Source organism: Megascapheus bottae, chromosome 16 (assembly GCF_031878675.1).
Source record: "Megascapheus bottae isolate mThoBot1 chromosome 16, mThoBot2.hap1, whole genome shotgun sequence".
Classification (NCBI taxonomy): Eukaryota; Metazoa; Chordata; class Mammalia; order Rodentia; family Geomyidae; genus Megascapheus; species Megascapheus bottae.
The window spans coordinates 43,772,287-43,795,272 of NC_143524.1; the positions used below are offsets into that span (position 1 = coordinate 43,772,287).

The 22,986-nt window shown below is 36.7% G+C and overlaps 1 protein-coding gene across 2 annotated transcripts in view; it reads right to left on the minus strand.

Annotated features, from left to right (window-relative positions):
- Fchsd2 (FCH and double SH3 domains 2) overlaps window positions 1–22,986 on the minus strand; it is a 189,164-nt gene that overhangs the window by 106,095 nt on the left and 60,083 nt on the right. For both annotated transcript variants that reach the window (XM_090348381.1, XM_090348382.1), the window contains exon 4: window positions 765–841. In XM_090348381.1, the coding sequence (XP_090204507.1) occupies window positions 765–841 (77 nt within the window). The remainder of the gene's footprint in view (window positions 1–764; window positions 842–22,986) is intronic.

Below are 22,986 nucleotides of genomic sequence, written 5' to 3' on the forward strand. Positions count from 1 at the left end.
TGTCTAGAATGTGTGAGAGCCTGAATTCAATCCCCAGCACTATATTCCACTGTCATCCATCTTCAATTCCATATATGGCCTTTAATTAAATAATATATAACTTTGGCTTATAACATTAAAATGTTCTAATTATTATAGAACTTAAGTATCATGAAACATAGGATTTTTTGGCAGGTTTTGAATTAGGTCTAAAAACATAGCAGAGGGGAATATTAATTCTTTTAAATAATGGGAATTTTTTAATCTACATGTAATATAGCTTTGAATTAAACGTTTTTCTTTTTTCTTTTTTTTTTTTTTCCAGTACTGGGCTTTTTAGTTCAGGGCCTAAGCACTGTCCTTGGGCTTCCTCAAGGCTAGAGCTCTACCACTTGAGCCCCTGCACCACTTTCAGCTTTTCTATGTATGTGGTGCCGAGTAATTGAACCCTGGTCTTCACGCATGCTAGGCAAACATTCTACTACTAGGCCAAACTCCCAGCCCCAGAATTAAACTATTTTTAAAGAACAAAAGCAAAAGGTGTGGGTGCCTAGTTGGCTCACGCCTATAATCCTAGCTAGTCAGAAGGCTGAGATCTGAAGATCAAGGTACAAAGCCAGCCTGGGCACAAAAGGACCTTAGACTCTTATCTCTAATTAACCTCTAGAAAACAGGAAGTGGGGCTTGGCTAAAGAGCTGAAGAGCTCAGGGACAGCCCCCAGGTGGAGATTATGCCTCATGACTCACCAAAAAAAAAAAAAATGCAAAAGGTGTTAATAAGTTACCTGTAATCATTTCGATCATCAGCTTTTATTCCAGGCCAATCTCTCTTCAGGTACTGACTAGCCAACTTCTGGATGCCCTGTTAAAAAAACATTATTTTAAAATTAGTATTGTGCCATGAAAAAGTTCTTTTCTTTAATATACATTAGTTAGAAAATCTATTTTTTTCTTTTTCTTTTTTTTTTTTTTTGCTAGACCTAGGGCATGAACTCAGGGCCTGAACCCTATCCCTGGGCTTGTTCCTCAAGGCTAGCACTCTACCATTTGAGCTACAGCACCACTTAGGACTTTTTTCTGTGTAGGTCATACCAAAGAATTGAATCTCGGTCTTCATGCATGCTAAGCAAGCACTCTACCACTAGGCCAAACTCCCGGTCCCAGAAAATCTATTTTCAAAATGTAAATTTATTCTGAAGGACCAATGATAAATAACAGAACACTACAATCCCCTCATTCTCAAGCCCTCTCTGTCTCTATTTTTATGAGAAACATGAGTATATTGATAAGAAAACTGAAACTTCCATTACATACATTTCACTTCACCAAACTATTCGACTAGCTATAAAAACAAACTACCTCTGAGAGATGTAACAGGGGACGTAGCTAACCATCTCCACAAAGCTCTGATTACACAGCTTGACATTTTATTCTCCCACCACTATTCCACTGAGCAATCAAATTCACATGGCAGAAGAGGGAAGAAAATGTATCCAATTTGGGGCAGACAAATAGTCACTGACTTGGAAAATTAATAAATAGTCTTTGAGGAAGTTCCATACTGGGAATTCTCAAGACACATTTTAAGGATCTTTTCATTTAAAAAATTCATGACACGGGACCGGGATTTTGCCTAGTGGTAGAGTGCTTGCCTAGCATGCACAAAGACCCAGGTTTGATTCCTCGGTACCACATACATAGAAAAAAGCCAGAAATGGTTCTGGGCTCAAGTGGTAGAGCTCTAGTCTTGAGAAAGTCCAAGGATGGTGCTCAGGCCCTGAGCTCAAACCCAAGATTGGCAAATAAATAAATAAATTCATGACATATCTCACTTCAAAGAAAAAATTCATTTTACTGAAAAATATACCCCATTATTCCTACAACATGAATCTGGACAAAACAGAATATTTGTCTATAATATATGGGAGGTTTGGGAATTTAAACACAAAAGGTCATTTTATTGGAAAGTAAGATTAAACTATACATCCCAAATATATAACATGTTATTTATAAATAAAGCATGATCCTCTAATGCCACAGTATAATAAATATAGAAACATTGACTCTTGGAGTATTTATTTCTAAACTTACAGCTATAAAAGCTGCAAACTTATAGTTGGATACCTTTGGTAAAATACAGTTATTTTAGGCCAAAATACAGCAAGAACTGAAGTACCACTGAATCTCAAGTTCCTTCTGAACTTTGGAATGTAATTAAACTTCACTATTTCCAAGTACTATGTATTCTGAGAACTCACAACTACAATCCACAGTATTTCCGCTTAACAAATCTTGTCCTTTGGGAAGCACAGTTATTAATTCTTCTCTGAATGTGTACATTATCTTGTCACTTCTGTACCTTGTACATAATGTTCTCATCACATAAAGTGTCTTTCCACAAATTACATTGCTAGTTGCTAAATTCTTATCTCCTTTTATCCTGATTTAAAAAAAAAAAATTTAACACAAAATGATCCCAGGTGTATTCAGTAAAATGTGAAACATTTCATTGCATAGATATTTAATTTTATTTCATTCTACTACAATAATTTATTATCTTTCCTGTATTTATTGGCTGTAACTCTATAAAGAACTGCCAGGTGCGGTGACTCACACCTGTAATCACAGCTCAAGGTTTTGGGTGGTTAACTGGATATAAGAATTTCACAGACTTTCCTGGTGGCTTTGAACTATGACCCTCAGGTCTTAGTCTCTTGAATAGCTAGCTAGAATTACAGGTGTAAGCCACTGGTGCCTGGTAATACTTTTTTTTTTTTTTTGCCAGTCCTGGGGCTTGAACTCAAGGCCTAGACACTGTCCTTGGGTTTTCTTAAGGCTACCTTTCTACCACTTGAGGCACAGTATCACTTCCAGCTTTTTCTGTGTATATGGTACCATGGACTCAAACCTAGGGCTTCATGCATGCTAGCCAAGCCCTCTACAACTAGGCCATGCTCCTGGCCCCTAGTCATACATTTTTAAAGTAACATTATAAATTCATATATTCTAAATAATAAATGTGTCCAATTTAACTGCAGTTACTATTATTTTTACTGTAAAAGGAGTTCAAAAAATAACTAAGATATGAATACATTTCTTTTGTGAACAGTGTTACCCCTTCCCTTGTTTTAGGTCACTTATATCTACTTAATCTATAGATATTCCTTCTTATTTGTAATCCTTATCAGTTAGTGTCAGACTTAAATATTTTTGTTTATTAACTGCCAGTTCCATCAGGAAGGTATCCTATCTTTCTTTTAATTACTGATTTTTAAAATACTATAATAGGCTAGATCAGAAGAAACCAATATTTAGTTTTTGCTTATAATATCCATGACAGTACAATAACTTCTATCAATATCACTATTTCTAATGCCAAATATAAATCATTTTTTTGTGTTTTTTTTCCACTTTGCACTAGAAACAGGGATTCATCTATCTGGTTCTTAATTTTTGTATACTGAAATGAAAAACAACTGTACCAGATTTCTGAGATTATGTCCAATTGGCTTTCATATCATAAATAATCTCCTCAGTAACATTATAGTCAAATTTTTGATCATCTTCACTATTTAAAAAAAAAACAGGAGTGGCTCAAAGTAATGGGGAAGAAAATAGCAGTTTATTTCATTCCTAGAAGCCGCTACACATTAATTTTTGTAACAGGTGAAGTAGTCAAGATCCCTGAATTCAAAGAATCAATTGTCTGTAAAGGAAAGAAGTAGTATGCAATATAAAACACCAAAAACACATGGATTCTATAAGAGAGAGGGGGAGAGAAGGGAGGGAGAAGAAGAAAGAAAAAGCAAGAAGTTTTAGGTAGGGAGGAAGAGAGGGAGGAAGGGAGGGAAGGAGTAAACTGTGATGTAAGTTCTTAAATATGAAAACAATTTTGGGACATTTTCTTAAGAAATAAAAACTAAATGATATGACAATGACTTTTTAATTTTAATCACTTCTAAGGTATTTGCAGAATACTTAACACAAAATATGGGTAAAACCTGTCTCTTAAGAGTAGTACAGGGCCGGGAGTTTGGCCTAGTGGTTAAAGTGCTCGCCTAGCATGCACAAAGACCCGGGTTCGATTCCTTGGTACCACATATATAGAAAAAAGCCAGAAGTGGTGCTGAGGCTCAAGTGGTAGAGCGCTAGCCTTGAGAAAGTCCAAGGACAGTGCTCAGGCCCTGAGCTCAAGCCCAGGACTGGCAAAAACAAAAACAAAAACAAACAAACAAAAAAACAAGAGTAGTACAAGGGAAGAAGGAAGAACGATAATACTCTACCTTTATACAAAACAAGGGAGATGACTAGAAAGTACTTTCACACATTAATCTCTTTTAACTCTTTTAAGTTTTGTTGTAACCACTGAGAAATTGGAACTCAAGACAATTCAAAATTTGTTTATGGTTATAATTATTCATAATTATTTTAATTTGAGCAAGAGCTAGAACTCCAAGTTAGCAAAAGTCTTTGCAAAAGACATTTTAGAGTGCATTTTATCTAATTCTTAAAAAAATATGAAACTACATTAACTTGCTAACTATTTTGTGGAACTCTAAAGTACAAAGCTGAACTGTATTAAACTGAATGAGCCCTTCAGAGATGAAATGAGGGATTCATGAAATAGACAAACAGTGAGATCTCTAGATGAAAGACTTATTCAAGTTAGTTCACAGAGGCTGGAATCATGACTTCTGTGTGCTCTGTGCAGCTGTTCAAGATTTAATTTGCGTGGCTGCTCAAAAATACTCTGTGGCCATTATTAAAAGGGTCCTAAATAAGATTTCCTGCATCTGAAGGCATTCTATACCGAAATGCATTAGTTTGCCTTTAATATTATGCTTAGAGCTACATTTGATAGAGGGATGGTTTACTTACATCAAAAGTTATCCATTCTAATTAACTGTGAAAAGGAATAAACTATGCCTTGCAATTTTGTGTGTTTTTATTTTATAATCATTCCTCTGGCCCATGGTATTACTTTCTAAAACTAGTTCACTAGTAGCACATATATTTATATTGACTGAAGCATCACTGATGAATAAAGTTGATTTGACTTGCAATATAGTTCACTCTGGAGCAATAATTTCTAAAACTTTGCAGTATTGTTCAGGAAACATTCAAAAACATCCATTCCAACTTTTAAAAACATTGTCAGTGTCTAATGTAAGACTTGCTTTGTTTCACCTTTCAATAACTCTTGCCATCTTGTTCTAACAAGTAAACACACACAAAGAAAGCCACTGTTGAGTAGATACTGGGAAATGGACTGGTAGTTTAGCCTTTGGCCCATTCACCACCACTGAGCAGGAATATTCTCCACAGCTTTCCCACAGGTTATCCTAAATAAATCTTTCCCCACCAGATAGTAAAAATGTTTAAATTTTACTGAGATTTTGCCATCATATCACTCTTTAAAATATTCTTTACATGCTATGAAATTCCTAATATACAAAAATGATCTTATTTCTCAAATCGATATACTGTATTCATCCATGAATTCAACAGCAAAAAACTACTCTTATCCTCCCTAAGCAAAGTTTTAAAATACTTTTATTGCTTTGCACCATATATAATTGCATTGGGAAAAATGAAGCTGCGTATTATTTTAAATAACATAATAAAATCATTTACTGACTTCTCCATTAATTTCATGATGAGTGAGATAGGATTCTCATGTTGTATGGTGTATGTATTAAACACCAGTGACAGCTTTTCCTTTTTTTTTGTGGGCCATGGGGCTTGAACTGAGCCTGGGCTCTGTCCCTGAGCTCTTCAGCTTAAAGCTACTGCCCTTCCTTTGAGCCAAGTCCCACTTCCCATTTTCTAGAGGTTAACTGGAGATAGAGTCTCAAGTTCTTTTGTGCCCATGCTGGCTTTGAATCCTGATCCTCACTCAGATCTCAACCTCCTGAATAGCTAGGATTACAGGTGTGAGCCACCCTGCCCGGCTTTTTCCTTTTACAGGAAAGGAAGACCAGTTTTATTTAAATTGATTATTAAAAATATTAATGCTAAGTTGTGTGTATATTTCACTAGAGATTAAATACAAGTCTTTTTCATACTATGAAAGCATTCTACCTCTGTGTATTACTTCCTAATTCCTCCAAATCACACCATATATATATATAAGACAGTGCCTTGCAATGTTGCCAAGACAGGGGTTGAACTTGCAACTTTCAGCCTCAACATCCTGAATACTTGGGTTCAGGGGCATGTGCCACCAGAACCTGTCTATTGAAATTTTAAATATCCTATCCTATTTGATTAAAGACCAAACATAGAATTGAAATTAGTTGAAGTATAATATTTATGATAAAAAAAACAAAAAAATTAAAAGTAGAAGGAAATGTTAAGAAATGAAGGGCATCAACTGGGAACCAGTGGCTCATGTCTATAATCCTAGCTTGTTGGATAGCAAAGTTCAGGAAGTATTTGAATTCCAGGCCAGCCCAGGCAAAAAAAGTTCTCAAGACTCCATCTCAACAGAAAAAAAGCTGGATATGGTAGCATGTGCATATCATCCCAGCTAAAGCAGAACACATAAAATAGAAAGACTGTAGTCCCCAGATGGCCCACACAAAAAGGTGAAGCCTCATCTTACAAATAACAACAAAAAGGGTTGCAAATGTGTCTCAAGAGGAGAGTACCAGCTTATCAAAGCCAGACTAAATGGACAGAAGAGAGAAAGAGAAGAAGGAAGAGAAGCATAGATATCTGAAAATGGGAAAAGATTTGAACAGACACTTCATTGAAGAGTATTTAAGAAGGATGGCAAATAACCATATGAAAATGTTTGACATCTCTGTCATTGTAGAAATGCAGATTAAACAATGGAAAGTCATTCTGTTCAAAAACAAAAAACAAAAACTCTTAAAAAAAAAACCTGTAAAATAGCCCAAAACTTGGGAGGGAAATGGGTACCAAGACATGTGAAAGGGTATCAATGTACGTGAATTAATGCACCTTCTATCTGGCAAATATCATGTAACCCTTTTACTAATTACAATAAAAAATGCAAAAAAAATAGCCCAAAACTAATAGAACCAAATTCTAAAGAGACCAGAACAATAAGACGACCATTAATTGTGGTTGGAAATGCAAAATGGGGCAGCACTTTAGAAAACAGTTTGGAAATTTTCAATCAAGTTAAAAGGGCTTTCAGTTTAACTCTGTATTTGCATTCTAGGTATTCAGCAAAGTGATTTTAAAACTTACTTATACCCACATAAAACCTGCAAAGATTTTGAAATTTTAAATTAACAAATTAGATCTTATCAAAATCAACTATTTTCTCTGAAATACTGTAATGTTTATAGCACTTTTATTCATAATCTTGAAACAACCAAGATTTCCTTTATAGGCAAATGGATCAATCAACTAGGATATATCATTACAGTGGAATATTATATAGCAATAAGAAGAAAGCAACTATTAATTCATATAACTTAGACAAATCTAAGTAAAAAAAACAAATGGAGAATATTATGCACTGTATTATTCTATCCAAATGACATTCTGGATGAATGACATGCAAGATGAATTTGTAAGAACAGAAAACAGATCTGTGGGCTTCAGCAGGGAAAAGTGCTGGCTAAGGGAAGTATGGATGAATATGAAATATCTCTAAAGGCTCAAGTGCTGAAGGTTACTCTCCAGCTGGTTACACTACTAAGAAGTGATTGGATCATGAGGGCTCTGACCTAATCAACAGGTAATCCACAGAAGAATTCTAATTTGATTGCATTATAGGGAGGTGGTAGGAACTAGAAGGTGGAGCCTCATTGCAAGATTCTGAAGAATGCATCTCATTACTTTTTTTTTTTTTTGGCCAGTCCTGGGCTTGAGCTCAGGGCCTGAGCACTGTCCTTGGACTTTCTCAAGGTTAGAGCTCTACCACTTGAGCCTCAGCACCACTTCCGGCTTTTTTCTATGTATGTGGTACCGAGGAATCGAACCCGGGTATTCATGCATGCTAGGCAAGGACTTTAACCACTAGGCCAAACCCCCGGTCCCTCATTACTTCTTTTCTATTTTCTTAAGATTATATTTGGAAGTTTACATTGGATTATATTTTCTTTCTTTGCATTATCCCTGAGCTCTTTCAGCTCAAGGCTACCACCCTACCCTTGAGCCTCAGCCCTGCTTCCCTTTTTTCTAGTGATTAATTGAATATAAGTCTCTAGATCTCAGTGCCCAGGCTGGCTTTGAACCAAGATCCTCAGATCTCAGCCTCCTGAGTAACTAGGATTACAGGTGTGAGAGCCACTGCACCCAGCTTTGGATTATATTTTCAAGATGAACATTAGCAGATATATAAGAAACACCCAAAATATGACTGAACACCCAAGGCAAGTGACAGTCATTCCTCCTTGTCAAACAGAAAATATCTAATCACTGGAGCTAATATTTGAGTGCTTACTATGTTCAAAGCAATTCACATTTCTTCTCTCCCTTCCTTTCTTTCTTACTTTATTTTTTTTTTTGCCAGTCATCAAAGCCGGGTCTTCACGCATGCTAGGAAAACACTCTACCACTAGGCCACATTTCTTAGTGAACCACCACCTTTTACAGTATGTCCATATAGGATGAGGCTAAGTGAAATGAACTCCAGGATATGGAAACAAGAGATTTATCTTTGTGACTGTTGTTCTTAATGTACTATGTTAAGCTATTTCTTTTCTCTTCTTTGCCCCTTAAAGTTTATCTCATGTTGTTACTGTATCTGACTTTGGTACCTGCTATAGTGTGTGTGTGTGTGTGTGTGTGTGTGTGTGTGTATTTGAAAATGGGAAGGTAAGGGAAAAACAAGAGAGGGTGTGGGGGAGGGAAAGTGGGAGAAAAACGTGGGCAGGAGTAATAATGCCCAAGAAGTAATATACCCACTACCTGATGAATATAACTGTAATCCCTCTGTGTATCACCCCAACAATAAAATTTAAACAAATAAAGAAATTTTTTAAATGGTTTAGTAAGTTGCATAAGATCACCCAGGCTAGCCGGTCATGGTGGCTCACATCTGTAATCCTGGCTACTCAGGAGGCTGCACTCTAAGGACTGGGGTTCAAAGCCAGCCTGGGCACTAAAGTTTGGGAGATTCTTATCTCCAATTAACCACCAGAAAACCAGAAGTAGGGCTGTGGCTCAAGGGGTAGGGTGATGACCTTGAGCTGAAGAGCTCAGGGAGCACCCAGGCCCAGAGTTCAAGCCCCACAACCAACAAAAAGAAAAAAAAATCACTCAGCTAAACACAGGTTCAAATCCCAGTCTTTTTCTTTTACATATATATATTTTTATTGTAATTAACAGAAAGGTTACATTATATTCACCAGATAGAAGGTGCGTTACTAAACAATCATTGCTACCCCTTCTCATGTTTTTGTGAATCCTGGTCTTTTTCTAAAACCTTAAAATATTTTCAGCCTATTCAGTGTATTCAGATACAAATACAGTATTTTCAAATCACTATTCCATTTTGATGAGTACTGTCCTTAAGTTCTTTAAAAGAACAGAGCAATATATATATAAAAAAACTGGCATGGTTCACAGTCTTTGTTCAATAAATACTTGAATTGAAATAGTTCCATTTGTACATGATACAATTATGTCAATTTTAATAGATTTTTTTCAGAGCAGAGAAATTAAGCAGAAAGTAGAGTATCCATACAATCCTCCTATCCAGTTTCCTCTACTATTAAAATCCTCCCTTGACTAGACATTTGTTACAAATGATGAAATAATACTAGCATATGATTTACTAAAGATACTCATCTGCATTAGGCTTACTCTTAGGTTTTATTTGCTCCAGGTGTTTTGGCAAGTAAGTAATGTCACATATCCACCACTACATTACAGTAACAACTTCAGTGCCCTAAAGCTTCTTGGTGTTCCACAAACTCATTTCTATTCCTCCAGCTCCTCCCCATAACCTCCAGCAATTACTCGCCTTTTCACTTTCTGTGTAGTTTTGCCTTTTCTAGCATGTATTTGGAGCCATGCAGTATATGGCCTTTCTCTGTTGTTATTTTTTTCTCCTGGTAATATTCAATTAAAATTTTTTCAGATCTTTGAGTGAGGCCCATTTTTTTGTTATTAACCATTGAATAATACCCCATTGTCTGATTTACAAATTTATTTATATAGGCACTGAAGTACTTCTTGGCTGTGCCTGTGTTTTGGAAATTATGGATAACAGTAGCTACAAATATGGGCCAGGAGTGTGGCCTAGTGGCAGAGTGCTTATCTAGTATGCATGAAGCTCTGGGTTCAATTCCTTGGTACCACATGCACAGAAAATGCTGGAAGTGGTGCTGTGGCTCCAGTGGTAGAGTGCTAGTTTTGAGAAAGCTCAAGAACAGTGTCCTATCCCTGAGTTCAAGCCCCAGAATTGGCAAAAGAAAAAAAAAAAAAGAAACTGTGGCTACAAACATTCATGTATTGATGTGTGAACACGTATTTTCAATACATTTGGGGTAAGTATTAAAGAGCATAATTGCTTCATTATGTAAGAATGTGTTTAGCTTCCAAAAGTGGTAGTGACATTTTGCATTCGTACTACTTCATTTGTTCCACATCTTAGCTAGTAGTTGGTGCTGCTGCTGTTTTGGAATTTAGCCATTTAAACAGGCATGTAATGGTATCTCGTTGGTAATTTCCTAATGACATGGTGTTGGACATCTTCCATATGTTTATTTGCCATCTGTAGACTTTTGTGGTTGCTGATTGTGGTTTGCTGGTGTATTTGTTTGTTTGTTGTTACAGGGTCTTAGACCTGCTTGATTTACTTCTCACCTGGTACTCTGCCATTTGAGACAAGTCTCCAGCCAGCCTAAACATTTTCCTGATTGTTTTAGAGAGGGACTTGTCTACCTGGGCTGACTTTGTACCATAATCCTCTGGATCTCAGCCTCCTAGTATCTAGGACTACAACCACAAGCCACCAGCATCACCCAGCTATCACTTATATATCTTAGTTACTGAGGTGTTTGTTCTAGTCTTTTGCCTACTTTTAAACTTGATTAAGTTGCTACTAAGTTATCTGTTGATATAAATGACTTATATCAACAATATAAATGTGACTTGTCTTTTCATTCTTTAAATAGTGCAGAACAGTTTTCATTTAACATGTATTATTTCTATCCACGACTGGAACTTGGTATTTGATGCTTGCTTTTGCTCATTGGCTGGTGCTCTACAACTTGAGCCAAGCTTCCAAACCAAACATTTTTTAAAAATAATTTTACAAATAATACTTATTGAAATGAACTCCAGGAAATGCAGGGTTTGTCTTTGGTGCTATTTTCTTTTCTGTCTTGTTCATTTATCTGTCTTTGGGGTAAGGGAAGGCACATAAATGGAGGGACAAAGGGTATACAAGTGCATTAGTGGCACTCACTAGACACTATGTTGAAAATGAACTATGCAACTTTGGGGGGGATGGGAGAGAAATACTGGGAGAGAGAAAGGGAAGGGGTGACATTGTCCAAAAAGAATATACTCTTCACCTGACTTATGTAACTGTAACTCCTCCGTATATCACCTTTATGGTAAGTTGAAAATTAGAAAATATATTTTATTGTTATTATTGAGGTATACAAGGAACTACCATTTCATAAGTATAATTATAATTTATAAATATAATTTTATTGTTGTTATTACAGTATTATATGCAGGGCTTACAATTCCATAAGTCATATAACGAGTACAATTTTTGTTGGATGTCACCCCTTTCTTCTCTCTTCTCCAGTTTCCCCCTTCTGTCCCAGCCCACAAGATGCAACCCTAATATCTATTTTTATCACTGAGATCTCAATATGAGGTGGAAAAGTCTTCAGGGATCAGATTATTGAAAAATGGAAAATTCAGTTTTATATATGATAGTGCACACTGCTTAGAACACAGAAACATTCAATAATGTCAGTTGTTTTAAAGAAGCATGTATCATGTAAGTATTGCAAATAGAAATAATGGGGTTGTAGGGCTTGAACTCTGGGCCTGGGTGCTGTCCCTGAGCCCTTGAGCTTAAGGCCAGTGCTCTACCACTTGAGCACCACTTCTGTTTTCTGGTTAATTGGCGATAAGAGTCTTATGGCCTTTTTAGTGCCTGAGCTGGCTTTGAATCACAATCCTTAGATCTTAGCCTCTGGAGTAGCTAGGATTACAGGTGTGAGCCACCACGCCCAGTACGCTGCCTTTTCCAAGAAGCCAATTTTTCCTTCTAAAGTGTTTGTTTGCTTGCCAGAACTAGAGCTTGAACTCAGGGCCTGGGTATTGTCCCTGAGCTTTTCTGCTTAAGGCTAGCATTCTACAAGTTGAGCCACAACACCACTTGTGGCTTTTTCTGTTTATGTGGTACTGAGGAATCGAAATCAGGGCTTCATGCATGCTAGACAAGCACTGTACTACTAAGCTATCTTCCTAGTCCTTCCTTCTAAAGTTTTAACTACATTTATAGATGTTGTAACTGGATTTTTTAATATATTTTTATTGTAATTAATAGAAGGGTTACATGATATTTGCCAGATAAGTAACTAGATTTTTTAAAGGCATTTTTGATAGGGAAGGGGGGAAAACCAATACGGGGAGTGGGTGGTGGGTGGGGGGAGGGAAATGGGTACCAAGACATGTGAAAGGGTATCAATGTATGTGAATTAATGCACCTTCTATCTGGCAAATATCATGTAACCCTTTTATTAATTACAATAAAAATATAAAAAATAAAATAAAATAAAATATTTATCCTGTATATAAACTTAAAAAAAAAAAAAGAAAGATCAAATCACAAAGGCCTAGTGGTAGAGTGCTTGCCTAGCATGCACAAAGACCTGGGTTTGATTCCTCAGTACCACATACATAGAAAAAGCCAGAAATGATGGTGCTGTGGCTCAAGTGGCAGAGTGCTAGCCTTGAGGAAAAAGCACAAGGACAGTGCGCAGGCTCTGAGTTCAAGCCCCAGAACTGGCAAAAAGAAAGAAAAAGAAAGAAAGAAAGAAAGAAAGAAAGAAAGAAAGAAAGAAAGAAAGAAAGAAAGAAAGGAAGGAAGGAAGAAAAAAAGAAAAGAAAAGAACTGTTACTGATACTAAAATCAAGTTCCAGAGCCTGAGCCTCTACCCATAAAATAAAGATCAAAGTTCCCACTATCATGACAAAACATCTTAATTTAGGAACTACATTAATAAAACACAACATTTCAGACCCCAGGAATTCATAAATTCACAGTTTAAAAAGTTGACAATAGGCTGGGAGTTTGGCGTAGTGGTAGAGTGCTTGCTTAACATGCATAAGAAGACCCAGGTTTGATTCCTCAGTACCACATACATAGAAAAAAAAGCCAGAAGTGGTGCTGAGGCTCAAGTGGTAGAGTTCTAACCTTGAGAAAGTCCAAGGACAGTGCTCAGACTCTGAACTCAAAAAAAAAAAAGTTGACAATAAGTTTTAACACTTCAAACTAACTATATAAACCTATACCCATTGAAGTTTTCCATGTCCTTCCAAATTCAGTAAGCTGATTTGCAAACTTGATCATTATCTACAAATTTCAAAGCAAAATTAAGCAAAGTAGCTTTTTAAAAAAAATCAGGGATCAAATTTTGACACAAAACTATTAAATAGCTAAAAAGAATAAATTATAGGACTAAAAATCAAAAGAATCAAGGTTGCTAATCTGACAGTCAACAACTAAGGGTGAATCCAGGGCTCTGAGCATACTGGGCCTGTGCTCTTCCTTTGAGATACATTTTCAGATTTTGGTATTTTCAGACAGTGTCTCATTATATACTCTGATTGACTGGAACTCAAGATTCTCCTGCCTCTATTTTCACTTGGCTATACTACAGAACAAATGGCACCTACTATGGAAGGTGAGGCTAAGAGTGTTATTTTAATGAATTTCTCAAGTGATTTTGATAAACAGTTCTTTGGAAAATTATTGATGGGTTAGCTAAATGCAATATGAGTACAATTCCTAGACCTTAGCAAGTGAATGTATTTGTCTTTATCTTGTATTTCCTTACTTTAAAAATAAAGGCAGCGATAATATCTACTTTGATGTTGTTGAGATAATTAAAAGAGTTAAAAGTGAGGGCAAAGATGGCAATTCATGGCATACATTAAATGTTGGAGCTTTCCATTCATTCAACAACTATTTTTTGAAAATTTTCTAATATATATTGTTAGTACTGAATACTGTTGAAATGTTCGCTGTTCTTAACATTAAAATGAGAATGATTATGCCAGCAGTTTGGATTAGTGGTCAATTCCTTGGTACCACATACACAGAAAAAGCCGGAATGGGGCTGTGGCTCAAGTAGTAGATGTCAGCTTTGAGAAATATCAGGACAGTGCTCAGGCTCTTAGTTCAAGCCCCAAGACTGGCAGAGAGTGAGAGCGAGAGAGCAAAAGAGAGATAATGGTCCAATACTTAAAACAAACATTTTACTCTTTTTTTTTTCTTTTGCCAGTCCTGGCGTGGGTTCAGGGTCTGAGCTTTGTCCTTGGGTTTTCTCAAGGCTAGAGCTCTACCACTTGAGCCACAGCACCACTTCTTGCATTTTTTTCTATGTATGTGGTACCGAGGAATTGAACCTGGGTCTTTGTGTACGCTAGGCAAGCACTCTACCACTAGGCCAAACTGCAGGCACACAACCATTTTATTTTAAAGAAAGAAACTAAGTATTAACTAACCATGACCAACTTAGACAAGGAAGAAAAATCACTCTATAGTAGAACTGGAGATCAAAGCATGGTTCTCCACAGTTTCCTGAAAGAGTAGAATATGATCAGATTTTAAAGGGAAGAATCAACACAACTGGAAGCGTACAAGTACTAGACCCAAGGTAAGAATTTTGAAGAGCTTTGTAATACATGTCTTGAGCTGAGGTTGAAACTGGGATGGTGGAACTGAGGCTAAAAGTTAGTGTACCCTGTAGGGAACACTAAAATTGACTGCAAATGCCCATCTGTTTGAAATGTCTTTACACCAGTACTATCAAATATCGGTATCAATTTAAGAACACTTCATTAAAGGACAACTAAGTTTAATATTTTAACTAAGCAAATTCACCACCTACAAAAAATATAGAACTATTATATTTCCTTGATACTTGATTTTTAAAGTAAAAGACATTTTACGAGTAGTTTTAGGTTCACAGCAAAACTGAGCAGGTACAGAAATTTCCCTTATTTTCCTCACCCCATACATGCATAGTTTGCCTGTTAACACCCTACCACCACCACAGCAGCACCTTTGTTAGGACTGATGAACTGACATAAAGTGTAACATAAAGCCCATAGTTTATACTGTGGATCACAGTGTTGTCCATTCTACCAATATAGACCAATCTCTACTACTACAGTACCATACAGAGTATTATCACTACCCTAAAAGTCCTGTGTTCTTCCTATGCATCTCTTCTTCTCCCCTCCCAATCTCTGGCAACTAATGACCTGTTTTTTTTTTTTAACTATCTCATAGTTTTGCACATAACTATTTTTTCCTTTGCATTTTTTATTCAAGCCTTCAACAGGTAAACAATGTATTCTTCTTCCACATTCATCAATATTTTTGCCTTCTCTAGATATTCTAAACCTACATTTCACATCTTCCTACAGATCTATGGCTCTTACATTATGTCATGAATTCAGCATTTAATTACATAAATCTGACAAAAAATCTAGTGATAGAATATATTTAATGTTTCATTTTTAGCTGTCTTCTCTTGTCAACTAGATTTTACATTCTGAATATAGCTGTGTGTGTGTGTGTGTGTATGTGTATGTGCGTGTGTGTGTGTGTGTGTGTGTGTGTGTGTGTGTGTGTGTGTGTCTTTTCTTCTTTGGTATTAAGTACTTGCCAGGCAAGCACTTTGCACTGAGTTACATCCCAGCGCCTTAATTTTGACAAAAGCTAACAAACTTGCTATGAGCAGTGTAGACTGGGGAAGGGGGGGAGGGAACACGGGAAGAAAGGACATTTCTCTGGGGTATCATATATCTATCTATCTATCTATCTATATCCTTTGCATCTAATTCCTGTCTAAATTCTACACTGACAAGTAAGGAAGCTTTATTCGTATGTAAAATAATCCATCCAAAATAGGATATCTAACAAAAAGACTCATCAAGGGTTTTTTTTCCCTCATACAAGTTTTTTGTTAGATACAAAAATAGCTTCATAGAGAGATGTCATACACAATAACATCTATCATAAAGAATCTGGATTGAGAGGGGGTGGGAGGAGGGAAATGAGGACAAAAAACGTGAGAAGGGGTATGAATGTGTGAGAAGTAATGCACCTACTATCTGGCAAATGTAACTGTAACCCCTCTATATATTACCCTAACAATTTAAAAAAATGTAAAAAAAAGAATCTGAATTGATTCTGAGATCTCAAAATTTATGCAGCTCAACTCTCTTAGAACAATAACAACAAAAAAAACTTAAGCACTTAAACAGGATCTCTAAGTAACAAGCAACATGTATGTACATTTTGACATTTCCCCCAGTATATTTTCTTTTGGCTTGATTTCTCCACTAACTTCTAACCAACTCATCATAACATTTGTCAATTACTATCAACAGCATATCCCCAAAGTATCTCTTTATACCTTTCTAATACTTTTTAAGTCTCCATAATAATTTCAGAAATATGCTATAATAATTATGGGGACACATGCCTGTAATTCTGGCACTCAGGACACTGAGGTAGGAGAATCCTAATTCAGAGGCTATCCTATGCTACCACAATGAGAGTGTGACTCAAAAATGTAAGGTCGTGGGCCGGGAGTTTGGCCTAGTGGTAGAGTGCTTGCCTAGCATGCACGAAGACCCGGGTTCAATTCCTCGGTACCACATATATAGCAAAAAGCCAGAAGTGGTGCTGTGGCTCAAGTGGTAGAGCCCTATCCTTGAGAAAAAAAATCCAGGGACAGTGCTCAGGCCCTGAGCTCACGCTCAGGACTGGCAAAAAAAAAAAAATGTAAGGTCAGCCGAAAGGAAACTCCACACAGTTCAGGAGAAGAGGGGAGAGGGAGAGAAGGAGAGAGGGAGAGAGGGAGAGAGGGAAAGAGGGAGAGAAGGAGAGGGAGAGAGAGAGGGGGGGTAGAGGGAGGGAGGGAGAGAGGGAGAGAGAGAGGGAGAGAGAGAGAGAGAGAGAGAGAGAGAGAGAGAGAGAGAGAGAGAGAGAGAGAGAGCAAGAAACAAAAATAAATAGCCATAACAAAAAAGGGCTGGAGGAATGGCTCAGTGCCTAACAAACAAGCATAAAGCACTGAGCTTAAATTCTAGAACCATAAAGGGGGTGGGGATGGGGGTGGAGAGCCTATGGATGCAGCTGAATGGCAGTGAGCTTGCTTGCATCAAATATTCAAGACTAAGTCTGTTCCCAAGCACCATGCCTGTGATCCTACTCAGGAGGCTGAGATCTGACATTTGTGGTTCAAAGTCAGCTCTGGTAGAAAAACCTGTGAGCCTCTTAGTTCTAATTAACCAGGAAAAGGCAAGGAGTGGAGGTGTTACTCAGATGGTAGAACCCCACATTGATCAAAAAAGCAAAGGGACAGCTCCCAAACCCTGTGTTCAAGTCCTACCATAAGCATTAAAAAAAAAAGACATGAAACAACCTTAAATGTACAATGACCAAGCCAAAGAAGCCAACTTGAAAAGCTACATCTTACATGAAAACTATGAACAGATAAATGATAGATGGGTAAAAGGATAGATGAATAGATAAATGACTGGCAGGGGCTAGGGAAAGAGGAACGAACAGATAGCATAAAGGATTTTTAGGATGGTGAAAGTATTCTATATAATGTTATATATTATGTATCCTTTAATGGAGAAATGCATTATTATACATTTACCAAGATCCATAGAAGGTAGACCAATGGTAAATCCTATCATGGACTTTGGGTAATAACATCAGGTTAACTGACTATAACAAATGTGCCTGAGGTATAGGATGTTGACAATAGGGGAGGCTGTGTATGTGTAGGACAAGGATTATATAAGAACCTTTCTAACTGCTGTTCAATTTGGTTATGATCCAAAAACTTACCGATACAAAAAAAAAAATTAAGGACAGCCAGATGTCAGTGGCTCATGCCTGTAGTTCTAGAGCCCAGATAGGAAAGTAATTTGAGACTTGTCTCCAGTGAACCACCAAAAAAGCCAGAAGTGAAGCTGTGGCAGAGAATAAGCCTTGAGCAAAAAAGTTTAGGGACAGCACCTAGGCCTTGAGTTCAAGCCACAGAACCAGAACAAAACAAACCATAATAAAAATAAGCTGAATGTACATGTATATACTTATTACAAGTTAATACTGACTTATTAAAACTTGTTAACATAGCAGTGTGTATATTATAAGGACAAAAACTTCCTAGAATCACGTATGAATCACCAGATTAATTGTCAAGGAAAATAAATGAAGTCCTTAGACATTTCTTCCTTCTTTGCTTACCTTCAAAGTTATTTCACACAAGTGAAAACATAGGGCAACACTTAATTTATAATTTCTAGGATGAATACAAATCATTTTCAAAGTTCTTGTGACATTCTCACATACCTAATTAATATTTATGAGGATAATTTCACAAAAGCAGCTATAAAACTCTGCCAGAGGAGCACAAAAATATTTATTCTAGTGACAGTAAAAAAGGAATTTCTCTTCTCCCTTTATAGAGGACTTAAGTTCAACATAACATTTCCTAGAAAATAGTTCCAAAATATTTTAATCAAATTATTCATTACTCAGAAGTAACACTTGTGGAGACCAGATAATGTTGCACAAAGGCTGAGTTCATTTGTTTTGGACAGGTGGCCAGTCTGCAGCTCTGTGTCAGCAGCCCAAACCCACCCACAATAGCCTTAAAGATGATTATGCAAATGCCAGTGAGCTGAGTATTTTCCCAGGAACAGGAGAAGGGCTCCGCGTAGAAGCTGCGATTGTTCTGCAGTCATGTGGAAAAACAGAGTTGGGCTCATTTTTTTTTCTTAATTGCTGGAGGCAAAGTGTTTTCATCAAGGACACTGCTTCAATATGGGTAAGATATATGAACACATATACACATGTATATTTAAAGTATATTTCTCAAAACCATACATAGCTTATCTTACCCTCCTCCTCAAGGTCTCCTGGGTTAAGATCTCTATCTTCTTATCAATGCCATTTCCCTTATTTGTCACACCTTCCCTTCTCAGTAAAACACAAACAGGACTTTTTCTGAGACAAGGTTTTCATTATGTGGCCTAGGCTGGCCTCGAACTCTTCATCCTGTGGATTCTGCCTCCCAAGTTGCTGGAGTTATATCATTTCCAGTCAGGAATTTATTATTTTATTTTATAAGCAAGAGATAAATATTCTCTGGCAAATGAGAGATAAAAATTGTTCTTACTTCACATATAGCATTTTTCTTTTGCATCCAGTCATAATTCAACAAGATGAATATAGAAACCCATTAGATTTGAAATAGAACACTGATAGGAGAACACTGTTTCCTACCATTTATTAATGCTGTGTTATAAAATTTTTTTGGATTTTACTTAAGTAAAGGCTCCTTGGTTTCTAAATGGAAAATCTGAAGTTACCTCCTCTAACAACTGATGTTATAATTCTCTCTAGAAGCAGTTATTTCAAATATTGCTTCTGAGTGTTTAGTTCTATAAGACTCAAAAAGAGGGTGGGGGGAGGGTAATGGATACCAAGACATGTGAAAGGGTATCAATGTATGTGAATTAATGCACCTTCTATGTGGCAAATATCATGTAACCCTTTTATTAATTACAATAAAAAATATTAAAAAAAAGACTCAAAAAGAACATACTTTTCTTCTCTTGATCTGCTTTTGTAGTAAAAAAGGGGAATGAGCTACTTAATTTGGTGAAGAGCTTGATGCAAATACCTTTAATACCAATGTGAAACTCAGCTACAATTCTTTTAACACTGTAAAATAGCACAAAGTAGTTCCATCTCAGTTTAGTTAAGGGGTAACTTTTCTCAAATATTTATAAACAGAGATCATGAAATTTTTCATCAATGTCAAATAGATTACTTTAGAATAAGATGTCATTTTAATGCTTAAGTAGAAATACATATATTTGAATTAAGACTACAGTCAACTCAGGTGATAGTGACTCATACCTATAAGACTGTCTACTTAGGAGGTTGAGATCTGAGCGTCAGAGCTCAAAGCTAGCCTAGGTAGACCAATGTGAGAGACTTTTATCTCCAATTAACCTATAAAAATCCCAAACTGGAGACAAAGTTCAAGTAGCAAAGCACCAGACATACACCAAAAAAAGAAAGAAAAAAAAGGTCATGAGAGAAAAAAAAGTTGAATAGGAGCACAAGGCCATGAGTTCAAGCCTCAGTACTGGAACACACACACAAATTACAACCAATAAGCTAGACACAGTGGGTCACATCTATAATCCTAGCTACTTGTGGAAGGATCACCACTGGAGGCCAGCCCAGGAAAACATTCATGAGATTCTATCTCAACCTAAAATGCTGGGTACAGTAGTTTAAACCTGTCATCCTACTTTACAAAGCATAAATAAATATAAGAATCATGGTGAAGGCTGGTCTGGGCATAAATACAAGATCTGTAATACCAGCATTTGGGAGGCAGAAGCAGATCATAAGCTTGATGTCAAGTTGGTCCTATATAGCAAGACCCTATCTCAACAAAACAAGGGTGGAAATGTAGCTCAGTAGTAGAGTGCTAGCATATTCAATGACATAGTAAGTTCATTCCAAAGTACTAGCATTAGAAAAACAGAAGTGCATGTATATGAGAGTATGTGTGACTATATAAATTTAGTGAAGCTAATACACACAAACACATACACATGTATACACACATTATCTTTTGCCCTTTTCTAGAGGAGTTTTAATAATATAATTTCTCTAGGTGATATAAATATGAACAATCATGCTATATACTTCTTCCAAACACAATTTATAAGAATGTGGCCACACCACAAAACATATGAGAAAATGCTTATCATCCATGGTCATAAAGGAAATGTAAATAAAAACAAACCCTAAGATACCACCTTACCCAATCAGAATGGCCAATACTCTGAACTCAGACAATGACAAATGCTGGAGATGATGTAGAGAAAGAAGAACTGTACTGCATTGCTGGTGGGAACATAAACTAGTAAAACCAATCTGTAAGGAAGTTGGAGGATCCTTAAAATACTAAAAAAAAAAAAATAGATCTTTCCTATGACACAGCCATACCACTCCCAGGCATCCACCCTTAGCAACATAACCCAGGATATGATAAGGACACCTGCACAGCCATATTCATCACTGCAGTACTCACAACAGCCAAGAAATGGAAACAACCCAGATGCCCCACTATAGATGAATGGATACAAAATATGTGGTACATATATACAATGGAATTCTACATAGCCAACAGACAAGATGAAATAATGGCATTCGTTGGGAAGTGAATGAAACTAGAGAGAATGAAACTGAGTGAGATAAGTCAAGACCAAAGGAACAAAAGACACATGGAGACATTAAATCCAAACAGTACAAGAGCGATGACTCAATTACACAGGTACCCAAGGATATGGAGATGGTCTTGGAGATATAAATATAACTATATAGACATAAAAATCTATGATGGAATAGCTAGTCTATAAACATAATGATATATAGATTGATATGTATCTATGACATACAAACAGCATAATTTTAATTTTGCTGTTAAATTTATGTGCCAGTGATTGCATATATAGACCCTATATTTGAATACTATTTGTTAAACTTATGTAAAAAAAATGGTGTTAATAAAATCTTTAAAAAAAGAATGTGGCTATGGTTTGCTAGGCTCTTTGTTATTTACAAATAGAGGCAGATTGAAGATGATGTGATGACAATGTGGGGTTGAGCCCTTGCCAACTCAGGATTAACTTATAACAAAAATATAAGCTTCTGATTTTTTTTTTTTTTTTGCCAGTCCTGGGCTTGAGCTCAGGGCCTGAGCACTGTCCTTGGACTTTTCTCAAGGCTAGAACTCTACCACTTGAGCCTCAGCACCACTTCTGGCTTTTTTCTATGTATGTGGTACCAAGGAATCGAACCTGGGTCTTCATGCATGCTAGGCAAGCACTTTAACCACTAGGCCAAACTCCCGGCCAAGCTTCTGATTTTGTAAGCCACAGTGATTTTAATTTTGTTTTCTACTAGAGTATCACCTGAGGTATATAGAAAACCTCTGTTCAACCAACTTACAGTTTAATGAAATTAAAACCAAGAAGCTAGAACATGTGTTGTAGGGATGAGACGAAAGATAAATGGAGAAAGGAAATGTGAAGAAGTGCAGTTATCACATTCAATGTATGCATGTGAAAATGGAACTAGGTAACTTGAGGGGATGGGTGGGTTGGAAGAGATGGGGGAGAATGATGAAAGGGTAATACTGATCAAATGTATTATACTCTCCAACTGACATATTAAATTGAAATCCCTTTGTAGGGATAATAAAATTTAAAAGAAAACTAGAGCCAGCGGTGGCTCACACCTGTAATCCTAACTACTCAGGAGGCTGAGATCTGAGGATCAAGGTTCAGAGCCAGCCTGGGCACAAAAGGACCTGAGACTCTTATCTCCAATTAACCTCTAGAAAACAGGAAGTGGGGCCTGGCTAAAGGGTAGAGTGTTAGCCTTGATCTGAAGAGCTCAGGGACAGCGCCCAGGCAGAGTTCAAGCCCCATGACCCACAAAAAAAAGAAAAAAAAAAAAAAGAGAGAGATTTTATTTCATGAGATAAGACTGAAATAGACACACTGAAGAATAATGCTATTAGGAAGATCACCAGGATAGGCATATTAAGCTAACATACCATCTTAGTATTATATATATTTACATATTCACTAATCTTTATTATTATTTGGGTGCTTATCAACTATACACTGTAGTATGGGCCTGTTATCACAGCTATGGGTACAACAATGTGTGCTACAATGACATCCAGTGACATGGAGAAGCATGTA